The sequence below is a fragment of the Athalia rosae genome, chromosome 6 (assembly GCF_917208135.1).
Source record: "Athalia rosae chromosome 6, iyAthRosa1.1, whole genome shotgun sequence".
In the NCBI taxonomy this organism is placed as follows: domain Eukaryota; kingdom Metazoa; phylum Arthropoda; class Insecta; order Hymenoptera; family Athaliidae; genus Athalia; species Athalia rosae.
In genome coordinates this window covers 12,377,187-12,389,252 of record NC_064031.1, presented here as the reverse complement: position 1 = coordinate 12,389,252, position 12,066 = coordinate 12,377,187, and the positions used below count along the sequence as shown (strand labels likewise).

The following is a 12,066-nucleotide window of genomic DNA, read 5'->3' as shown; positions in this document are numbered from 1 at the left end:
TATCGTATAGTTTTATTGAATTGAATAATGATGATAATAATTATTATCATTTTTCGCATTCAACTTATATGCATAATCGAATGCTACATAATCTTCGAAAATATCTGTTCAGATATTTGATGTGAAATCTATATAATATACCTATATTCATTTTCATTTATATCTTAATGCACACGCAACACTCAACATAATATGCACTCGGATGCGCATCATACGTATCACCAATTGTTCCAATATCAACAGAACCGAGCTTCTCATGGACGAGGATAGAAACGTATTTTATTTATTTATTAATTTTTTTTATTCTTCATTCATATTTCCCCTTCCCTGTAGTGCACACCTGCTTTCACGGAGTCAGTCATTTATTGTACATAATTCTCTATCTTTATTCTCATTTTCCTTTTTTTTTGTCACTGATTTTTCATTCAATTTATATTGTACTTTCTTACATACGGGCGAGAATATTGAGGTAAATTTTTAATTTGAGTTTATGCAACAATTAGTTTAATGCTTTTCTATCGGAAATTCATAATTCCATCTGATTATAGTCGATGTTATTATTATCGGAAAAAATTGGAAACATAGAGTTGTGTGACCGCATATACATACAGTAATATCGAGAGGAATTCGATGGCGAAATTATGAACGAGTTGTCCTGAAACCAAAAAAAAATTACTGAAACATTGACCCTTCGTTTTTCAAGTTACGAAATTATGAAAACTCCTCTGTCAAGTATGGTAAAGAAATAGATCGATTTATTTGTTCTGTTTGTACAGAATTTAAGGGATGGTTGATACTATTTTGAGATACACAGCAGGCGCTATTGTTCTACTTCGTAAATAATTTTATACTTATGGTATATGTATATATATGTTTGTATATTTTTTTTCTCATAGTGTTGCTTCATATTTTATAACAAGGTGCCATCAGAATAAACAAATGCTATTGATTATCATAGAAAAATGTTTAATTTTAATTTACGAGGTAAGCTTATGCGTTAGTAATACGAAAATAAACAAAAAATTCTTACAACATTTATAATAAAGAGAATATTTTTTTCAACATTCTTTACATCAAATAACAAACCATATATAAAAGAAGTCAGAAGTTCCTTATTGCGATTATGCGAGACTGGCTGAAATGTAAAATCTTCCTTAAAAATTAGGAGAAAATGAAAACAACGATTCATCATAGGTAAAACGGAAATTGTAGTAGAAAATAAAAAATAGCTTTCAAATTCCAGTCATCGCTACGAAGTTCTGGTTATATTAAATATTAGATTTATAAGTATTTACAAGTGATAGATTCAAATACAAAAATTCACTACCCTTAAACTATGATGAAACGTGAGATGAAACGAATGAGTTGGCACGCTCGTTGAACTCTCACAATTTTGCATTTGCCTCACGGGGATGAAATAATTAATTTTCGTTCCATTTTGAATTTCTATCGACAAAAAAAAAAAAAAAAGGAAAAACAAACGAAATGACAACTTAAAACAGCGTGAAATTGGATATTAATTTTGAGCAATACGTCATATACATCGATTTTAATTATAAAGGAACAAAGTTTATGAAAGAATGAAAACGAAAATGTGAAGTTTCAAGAACACTATTACTTCCAGTTTTTTATTTACACCTATTTCAGATATATTTATATATAATATATTATATATACATATATAAATATAGATATATATATATATGCATGTATAATTTTTTCTATTTTAATAAATAGGAAGAAAAAAAAGTTTCAAATAGGTAACACCTAAATTTGATCTTTTTCCCATCTAAGTTAAACCGAGTAACAAAATGATAAATAAAGCTATATGTACAAAGCGGTAAAATAACTTTCGTCTAATGGTATAAAATATTTTATTAATTCTTTTACGAGAAAAAATTTTTAGTTAGTCATTATCTAGTCGCCAATACCGATGTAATAAATAGGTAATTCACTTTGTTACTTTATCATGTAGGCAACAAACATACGTACTCGGATTCTTTATAATGAACTTCTTAATCACATAAGTGCAGCAAATCAAAAGCACCTCACGTACACTCTATGCATTAAACAGATAGTTGAAGCTCAATTTTTAAACCTAATAATCTCGCTTCTTTTTAAACCCATGAAAAAATTTAATTTCCGTGTTTATATTTCCAAGAATTTTACTATCAATTATTAATATAACTAGCGTTAATATAGTAATTATTACTATTATTATATTTATCATTAGTTATTAATGAATACAGGTATGTGTATTTGACATTATACTTATTTGATTTATAATATACTTGCACACAACCTCATTGTTTCTTATGTATGTATAAACCTTATTTTTTTGCAACAATTGTGACAAAATAATTAGCGTTTTATATGAAATCTTCGAAGTAGTAAATTTTAGTATTTCAACAGATTTTATAACAACGCGAAATAATTACTATTACGAAAACACGTTACAATGGTTGATAGGGTTAATAGTAATAGTATATTTTGTCAAAATTGTCGCCTTTATCACTAATTCAAACTGCTAAGCTAAAGTTCGTTCACTCTTATAAAAATAACACGCAATGAAAGGATTATCTAACATTGCTTTGTACATTCGCCCGTGCTCCAATTAAACTGAAAACCGTACTTATTGTTAGCGAGCTCAACACGTTCTCCCAACACCATTGCAACTCGCCGTAATCCGCATTATGTTGAATGAGAGAATTTATTGATAAAGCACATACTATGAGAATAGCAAAATATCGAAATAGTCGGTTGTCCAGTCGTATTTTGATAATGGCTGAAAATCAAAGTTCTCTTGTAGTTTAGATCGATTTCAAAGTTTCACAGATACAAACGCTCAGAAGTCTTTTAATAACATTGTTATCTATAAAATATGTATGAATGTTAACCTCTGACGTATAAAAATCGGCTTAGAAATTTTCTATAGACATAAAAGTCAGTTATTCTCAAGTATTTGATAATATAATAATTTTAAAGAAATTATTTACGTGATAGTTGAATTAAATGTACATTGAGACCGAATTTCTCGATAAATTTTAGCGTTCAGCAGGACTCGTGAGGATTTTCATAACTGAATAATTAATTACTACAGTAATAACTAATAATCTATATCCGAAAGCTCCATGTAACAATCTTACCAATTCGCACACATTATTCTTGATTTTATGTCCTTGTTTTTTTCGCTCCATTTATTTCTAACTAATCATTGTATTCATATAAATGAGCTTAATATCTATACCTATATTTATATCGTATGTATGTAATAACTGCATATTTGCCATTAGTAAAATAGATTATTTTATGATGACAGAATACGTGAAGTTTGAAGCGTTTAAATTATTGAATGAATTATTTATTATTAACATGCAATCAACCGATATATTTACAGCGATTAAATAACTAACGGGAAATAAAATATGCTGTAACTGTTCTGTATATTATCTTAACAAAACGAAGTATAGATGTTAGCAAACCGATATTTACAGATATTCACATAGATAAATAAACAACATTTATGACTAACATCAAATACATCGAACTTACAATCCCTTGAAATCTCGCTTGCCGACACGGCCATACTCAATGAGCGGTTCGCGTGAGATTTTATCTTGCTACAGTTCAGCAAGGATCTAACACCACGTTCGAAGAACTCAATAATGCAATTATTATTCAACCGAATGGATTGCCGTTGAAAAAATTCTAGAAATCATAGTAACTGTCAATTCGATCGGTGATCTGTTGACACTAAACGGGGTCTGGTTAACTCAGATGGATTTTGAACTTTATCTTGTGTGAACATGTCTCACGAAATAAAAGAAATAGAGCCTAATATACGTGGAATTAGATCTTCGCGAATGTAAATACTGCAAACTGAATTTTTTGAGAACATAATCTTCTCCACGATTTCTGATAATCATATGGGATCGAACTACGCTTTTCATTTCTTGTATCCTCCACCCGGGAAAGGGCTACCATCTTTAACTGGGTAATGATTTAAAATATGGAATCGTTGCCATTCTATTACCTAATTAACGAACAGAAGTTAATGATTCAGATTTACTTGACCAGATACTAAATTTACGCTATACTCCAATTTGGCAAATCTTCGTACACATGTCTTCCTGATACCTAGTTTCAATGACCGGCCTGAGAAATCGGCGTCCTGCCTATAATTCTCCATCATTAAGAAGTTTGAAAAACTATAGAATGTTTTCAACAGTGATACCCCTGCTCTGCATAAGACTGTGACCAAATTTTTCTCACTAGTAAGTAAATTCACCTTTGATCAAGTATGCCGAGGTAGGTGAAGTAAAAATTGACTATTCAGTCTAGGATCAGTCCGTACCTAGCGTTGAATTTCTTTAGATGGAGTACTTGCCCAGTCAACCTCCTCTCCATCAATATCTGCGCCCTCCGAAAACTCCTCATCGGCACCTGCAAAACACACAATTATTCGTTCACTTTAGATCAGTCAATAAACTTGATTTTTTTTTTTTTTTAGTAGTATTTTGTAGAACACTTACAGGTTTCTTCTCCGTCATCAGATGAAGAATCACTGTCACTTTCAGAGCTGTCGGAATTAGCGGAAAGAGAACAATGATCGTAGTCTTCTGGATCGGAGTAGACCTCTGCTCCAGGAAAAATATACCTTCCAGCTGTTGCTTGGTAGTATGAATTTTCTGTAACAAGCGAAAATATTCAAGATCAATTATTCCGAATGACAGGGGGGGAAAAAAGGAATTCATTACAAGGAAAGAAAGTTTTCGTTACCTGGTAAACGTGATGCGAGACTCTCTTTAATTTTAGCTTGCCAACAGCGCCTTTCGAAATCATTTTGTTTCATGTCTTCTTCCTCATTGGAATCAGTAGCAGTTTTTTCTTCCGAGCTATCTACGCTATTACAGCTATCACCCATACCGGAATCCATTGCGGAATCAATTGACACGTGTCTTGGCTTCACGTTTATTCTGTCAGAGTCAATAATATCACGATCGATTGATGCAGATGAATTATTCTTCGTAGACGGAGCCGAGGAAGCAACTGTAGAAACTGGTGATTCACCGGCTGATTCACTTGTGGTGGAAGAACTTGAGTTCAAGAGTCTTGGAACAACGTGGCATTCTTCCAAATTTAAAATCTGTCCATTATTTTCCGAGGTCGATTCAACCGATATCAACCGATCGTTACGCGAGGCCAACTCTCGTTTACTGGAATTGACACTTTCAGATGGCCGTAGCGATTCACTAAATTCCGAATGAGAATTACTCCCAAAGTTCATTCTCTTAGGGCTACTCTCGACACTAGAATCACCTAATCTACGTTTAGGACTTTCACCAAGCAGAGTAAACCCGTCCGGATTTTCCATATGACCCGCATGAAAGGGTGAGATACAGATATCTGTATTTTCGGGGTGTTTCGGTGTTGTATTAGCATTGATCATTAGGCTGTCTTGACTTTCAGACGACACATGATGCGGTTTCAAATCGAGCACAACGCCGTCTTGGGAAAATTCATGATTAGTTGTGTTATCTTGGCTCTGCTCCCAGGAGTCGTCGGCTGTATAACGAGATGGTAAAAGTTGTGCAGCTTCTTTTAAAAGATTGTCTTGCCAGCACACTTCACTGTAATTGTCCCCCATTCTATAAAATATGAAATCACATATTTTATACTCATGTACTTGTAATTCTCCATCTTTATTTCAAGTCGATCACCGCAGTGAGATTTTTATACTTACAAATGACATAGCTGATTGATGATGACATCACTGTCGCCGAGTAATTCTACGTCAAACTTTAAATGTGGAAGCGGTTCGCGATTTATGAGAATTTGGGGTACATGTGAGGGAATGGAAGATGGGATCAGTGCTACCGGTCGTACTTTTAAGGACGAACCGATCACGATCAGTAAGTCACAATCATCTTTGTCCTTTGCCATTGCATCGTGGAATACGTCTGGGAGGCCTTCTCCAAAAAATACAATGTCTGGCTTCATTATACCCTGGGTGACTAGATCTTGGAAAAAAAAAATAGAATCAGTTAGCTTGGAAATTAATTAGCAAGGGGCTATGGAAGTCGTTCAGAAAATTTGATCGAGCCTGTGTCTTACCTCTGTAATTATCATTCGGATCTATTTCTGTAATGGAAGGTAAGGTATTTGCTTTACACTTTGGACACATTGGAATTTTTTGGGCAAAGATTTCTTCTCTTATATCATCTGCTCTAACTTGATATTTACATCTTGTACATGACGCGGTTGCGAAGGATCCTGGAATAATGAGAAATATAACTTAGTTCAATTAAACTGACATCATCTCATTCACCATGAATTACGAATTCATGTGTACTATCTACTGATATTCGTTACTCACCGTGACATTCGATTACATTTTCGATCCCGGCCACCTGCTCCAATGTGTCTATATTTTGTGAATAATTTCTAAGTAGTTTCTTGTACTTATCCAACATTTTGATAAACCTGTGGCAGGGGCTGGGTTTGAATTGACCGGGATATATTTCGCGGGCGAATTTAAAAAACGGTCGCGGATCCTGCCCGAAGTAATTTATATCGAACATAGCCTGCAAGGAAAAATAAAAAAATAAAATAATGTCTTTATTTTCTTAGTTTTGATAGAAATCATAACTGGAAATTCTCGAATGTATAAATTTAGTGAACTTACTTGTGGATCAGGCAAATCAGGGAAATCCTGTGCTAGTCTAGAGTAAATGCCATCTCTGCTCCTGAAGTCGGGAATGCCACAGCTCACACTAACACCTGCTCCGGTCAAAACAATTATCTTTCGGCTACCTTTAATCAGCCTCACCACGTCTGTGAGTGTATTTACGTGCCTAAGTTTCTGTCTTCTCGGCGGTTCTGACATCATATTTAAAATGATCTGAAATAGAATTCATAGAAGGGTAATTCATGTTGTGTTTTTTTTTTTTTTTTTTTTTTAAATTCGTAGTTTGATGTTTAATATAATTGAAGACATACCTTCCATAAGGTGAGATCATCAACCTGTTCAGGGATCTGTGTAGAATCCATGAGGAGATGATGAAGTAAATCCCTAGGATCAGCCCCTGTCAGCATTTGTTTTTGAACCCACGCAGACACAGGTCTCCACTGCGGTCCGTCTTCTGTCTCTCCTGAAAGCTCTGAAAGCCCAGATAACTCAGACAAATTCGACACGGTCGATGACACGTCGTCCTTTTCATCTGCTGTGTCTGGTCTATAACAATGAAGAAAATAAGTCATAACAAATCTCGATTTATATCAACTGAGTTACAATGAATCTTTGTGATAGAAATTGAGCCTAAAGAAAACTTACGGATAGCCAGTGTCTTCACTTGTGGAATCTGTACGAGGAGTGGTTGTTGTATGATTGATCTCTGGTGTAGTTGGTGTAGATTTTGTTCCGTCGCTAAGTTCTGTGAAGCCACTATCACCACCCAAAGTTTCTGCAATGAAAAAAGGTTCATATTTCAAGCTAGAGTGAATAAAAATTTACTAAAATATCATCGTTCATAAGAAACTGGGGCGAGAAAGATGGGTGCAGAAGATTGACCAAAATTACTGACGCGTCAAATGCCTTGAAGAAAACCATTTTGCTGTGCATTTTTGTACTTACATTGAAAGATCAGTTTATCTCATGCGTGTTAGATCAGTTTATATATGCATCAATTCGTCCATTGAAGATAATTTAAAAATCAGACTTTCCAATGCACCAATATATCCTGAGCTTCAATTCGATGACCCAAAAAAAAAAAAACGACTGCGCTATCTGTAAATACCATATCAAGGTATACCGCATTGTGAAAACCCCAATCAAAGGACTTTGAATGATATTCAACCAAAAATTACTTATGTGCCATAACAGTTTCTACTACCATTTCACGTCTTGTAAACATCTGCACTTCAACCTCGCCACACACTTACTTTGTAAGTTAATCAATAAATTCATAACGAATGGTTGTTTCCAAAGTTCTGCCACATTTAACAAGATTATTTTGCTCTTCATTGTTTGCAAAGTTGTGGAGTAAAAGCTATGTGAACATAAGAACAAAACAGTAGGAAACAACTCCATTTTTCTTATATTTAGCCAGAACCAAAATTTTTCCTGTAAACAGATAACCCAGAAAGATGAATCAATTTTTATGTGCATCAACAACTTTTTATCTTGATATTAGAGCAACGTGTACACGTGGACTAGGTATGGATATGATTTAAAATCGCAGGTGAGAAGATGATAGTAAAAAAAAAAAAAAAAACATACGAAAAATACATTTAAATACCATCTCATATCTGACAGATAATTTCGCGCGCTCTGCGAAACGTCAAATTCGTGTTATCTTTTGTTTGTGAAACTTCAGCTGCCATCTGTGAACGTCACTTGACTACTTCGTACTGAGAGAGGTCTTTTCTGTCACTGACCCCAGTTCCCGCGAAAGACTGACAATCAAAGAATGAAATTTACACCGAAATTGTATGAGAAATACGACAAATACAACTGTTTTCCACGGACAACACAAAATTAGCAATTTTTGTATAGGGTTGCGAGGACTGTTGATTATCAAAATTGTCAAATAATAAAATTTTGCCGCACCCAGGCTACTGTCATGGCGGGCCGCCTCCTGTGATGAGCAATGAACAAACGGCAATGATGAAAATGGGCGGCCGTCCTTCAGGCCGCCATCTTTAATCAAGAAAATTTTCACTGTTAATTTAACATATTTTTGCATAAATACCTTCCAAATCGTTACGAATGGTCTGGCAGGATGGTTTGCAATCACCGAAATCAAGTTCGACACCCTGGGAAGCTCCGTGGTCGTTGCAATCAATCTTCCGACGTTTGGCTGGAGACGAATATTCTAGCAGCTCCGAATGAGACGCCATTTTCAACAGCTATGCAATTGCGTAGTTCATATCGTAGCCGCCCAAGGAAGCAGATGGCAATGCTGTCAGTCTTCTACCTTCTGTTTGTATTTTGGCCACAGAATTTGGCGCTGCTCTTTTCCGGTCAAATCTTTTCCGTGTCGTACGACAAACTGCCAAGATGGTACGTATTTTTCATCCACTGAAATCAAGTGAATCACATCTTCTTTTTGAAATGTATTCGACTAAGACTTGCTCCTTGCCCATGGAACAACATTTTCATTGAATATCTGTCGAATTTATTGATGGGATGACTGTGAACAAAGTTTCTTTTCCTAGCTCCACTGAGCTGAATGAGCATGGGGCTTCTCAGTTCTTGCATTATATCTTTCAAGTGTCTTTTCACATTGTCATTCAGTTCTCAAAACTTGAAGCTCTTAGAGCGTTTTCCATCGATTGGCATCTTCGACTTTAGTAATTTACTCCGGCAAAATCAAGTGATGAAGCTAACCTACAAGTGATTGTGTTTTGATATTCTCTATTACAGACTGAAGGCACAGCTACGATTCGAACTAGGAAGTTCATGACCAACCGGCTACTATGCCGCAAACAAATGGTAAGTAGCCCTGAAATTTTTTTTATCAGTACTTTCCGTTACTAAATAGTTTTATTAATTATTGTCCATTATAAACACTATACTAACCTCGCCTTTGTGCGTCCTATTCAAATTTTATAATTGATCTTTCATCCACACTAATGAAAGATCACCAAAAATTAAATTCAATCACCTGCATTCGAAGCATATTTTGGTTCCTGTACCATAACTCAACATAACCTATGATAGTGTTTATAATAGCAATGCTAATTCAGGGAAGAGAAAATTTGTTATTTGAACTATTACTATTTTAGTATACGTAAACCTGATTCTATGTGTTGATTCAGTCCTTTTCATTTTTTCCACTTTTTCTACAGGTTGTGGATGTACTTCATCCTGGTCAACCGTCGGTGCGCAAAACAGAGGTCAGAGAAAAGTTGGCCAAGATGTACAAAGTAACACCTGATGTCGTGTTTGTTTTTGGTTTCCAAACAAACTTTGGAGGTGGCAAGTCCACAGGGTTTGCTCTTATCTATGATACTTTGGATTTTGCTAAGAAGTTTGAGCCTAAACATAGGTTGGCTAGGCATGGACTATATGAAAAGCAAAAGCAGACCAGGAAACAGCGTAAAGAACGTAAGAACAGAATGAAGAAGGTACGAGGTACCAAGAAGAGCAAGGTCGGAGCTGCTGCTAAGAAGGTAAAATTATTTCCATTATCTTTCATTGAACTCGTTTCAAACTTATTGAAATACTGTTCCAAGTACATGATAATTTAGCTTTAATTTCGTTATGCACTTGCAATAAAGTGGAAATAGTTCACAAAAGTCAACTGTTCAAACTTCTTCACAAAATAATTTACATAATATAAATGTTACATAATTAAATGTTAGCATAATTTCGAACTATTCCCATATTATTGCTTCTTTCAATTTATCAAAATTTTTCCTGCTGATGCTTGCTGTAATCATTTATTACATCTCCATCATATTTTCTAAAAATAGCTCTTGTAACCAGCAACTTACTTGTGTAATCTATCTGGTAATCAATGTTTAGTATGAATATTATGTTTTTCTATTGGCATGTGATAATATCACTTTTCAGAGGGGGGTGCTTTTTAAAATTTAAAACACTCGCATGTATTGCTGAAAACAATTTCTTTGGTGATGGATATTACATGATTATTTTCTTAATTCTTTATTCAGGACGTAAAATGTGGATAATGCAAAACCTAAATATTTTTTATTCACAGAGGGTACTATTGCACCCTCGACAATTCAGCAACCAGATAAAAAGAATTCGGCTTCATTTCTATCGTTACTGTTAATTTTTTAATAATGCATGCACTGGTGGTATACGCTTTTTCTATTCACATTCTAGGGAAAGAAGTAGACAAATGTCCGTCAGTTGTCTCACTGATAGCCTCCTGATAAAAAACAGTGGGAGTGGGTGACTCATTTATGATGTTCATACGTGGTCTGCATGTCTTCACAACGCTGCTATCAATGGGATACTATTTCATTTTTTAATTCGTCGTCTTTGATTCTACTAGCTTTTCTCATCCTCTATATTTTCATTGCATTTCATTTGAAAATGTGTTTCATATGCTTGGCTATCAAAAATTAACAGGGAAACTTACTCCATGTTTTTCACTATAATCATCATCATCAGCTATCTCATGGTTATGCAGCTATTTTTATGTTCTCATTCATGATGCATAATGAACTACACTTGAATCTTTTGAGAGCATCAGATACCAAGATCTATTGTCATTTTTCGTTCTTGTTATTTTGCAAATCGTATCACGATAGCGTATTTCCAGTGTTGATAGTTCAGCTATGTGATCATTATTGTTGTCTGCCTGGTACAATGATTTGCAACGGGGTTGCGGAATATTATTTATTTAGATTGAAATAGTGACAAATGTTTTAATACCAACATGATGAGTGTTCAAAATGTCTGACAGGATTTGCTTATCCTACAATTTTCTACTATAGAAATCTCGAAAAATATGGACTTATAATTTCTGTGTAATATAATTTATGGATGCTAATGCATGCTAAAATCATCTTTAGTAGCCGTTCAAGTACATTAATTTACTACGTGTAAAATGTTCTTCCCCAAAATTGAACTGCAATGTTTCGTTTTCTTGTTCGTGTTGTTCCTTATATTTTGAGTAATAAGAAGCAGTTGATTCGTATTGGCAAAACAAAATCTTTTTCTCTTGCAGTAAAACCATTGACGACACCTTAACATGAAGACCACCACATGTAAACATTATAATATTAAATAATAAAATCCCATCTTTGTGATGTCAAATTTTTTATTATTTATTTCACTCATGCTCTTCATAAGAATTTGGATTTTCTTGTGGCTGCTTTACTGCCGTCACATCACTGATTTTGGGGCATATGGCCTATGTGAGATACTGGCATTAAACAGTAAGGCGCCTAAATTCAGGGCCACTTACAAGTCCATTGATAAACCTGACCGTAGATTCGAAATTATTCATTGAGCCATTTATTGATCGTTTAAACGAAGGAGTCAACGCGATGTGCGGGGTTATTGCAAACCTATAAATTGCGTGTGCCTGT

At 34.5% G+C, this 12,066-nt stretch overlaps 2 protein-coding genes across 11 annotated transcripts; one reads left to right on the top strand and one right to left on the bottom strand.

The window, feature by feature from the left end:
- Positions 1-309: 309 nt before the first annotated feature.
- Positions 310-9,021, bottom strand: LOC105690619 (NAD-dependent protein deacetylase sirtuin-1). Of its 9 annotated transcripts, XM_048657375.1 has the most exons (13): positions 8,796-8,819; positions 8,609-8,698; positions 8,298-8,454; positions 7,942-8,122; positions 7,334-7,463; positions 7,000-7,234; positions 6,686-6,901; positions 6,377-6,584; positions 6,115-6,273; positions 5,744-6,020; positions 4,780-5,648; positions 4,533-4,688; positions 310-4,443 (listed from the first exon to the last, which is right to left on the bottom strand). In XM_048657375.1, the coding sequence occupies exons 3-13, from the start codon at positions 8,298-8,300 to the stop codon at positions 4,355-4,357; spliced, it is 2,523 nt and encodes an 840-aa protein (XP_048513332.1). In that variant the 5' UTR covers positions 8,301-8,454; positions 8,609-8,698; positions 8,796-8,819; the 3' UTR covers positions 310-4,354. The 9 variants fall into 9 exon arrangements, with proteins under 9 accessions (XP_048513332.1, XP_048513330.1, XP_048513333.1 ...); XM_048657373.1 differs by lacking the exon at positions 8,298-8,454 and having other exon boundaries at positions 8,796-8,928; XM_048657376.1 differs by lacking the exon at positions 8,609-8,698 and having other exon boundaries at positions 8,751-8,884.
- Positions 8,970-11,791, top strand: LOC105690555 (40S ribosomal protein S24). 2 transcript variants are annotated; one of them, XM_012408411.2, is made up of 4 exons: positions 8,970-9,061; positions 9,425-9,493; positions 9,850-10,173; positions 11,703-11,791. In XM_012408411.2, the coding sequence occupies exons 1-4, from the start codon at positions 9,059-9,061 to the stop codon at positions 11,703-11,705; spliced, it is 399 nt and encodes a 132-aa protein (XP_012263834.1). In that variant the 5' UTR covers positions 8,970-9,058; the 3' UTR covers positions 11,706-11,791. The 2 variants fall into 2 exon arrangements, with proteins under 2 accessions (XP_012263834.1, XP_048513392.1); XM_048657435.1 differs by having other exon boundaries at positions 10,853-11,791.
- Positions 11,792-12,066: the final 275 nt, after the last annotated feature.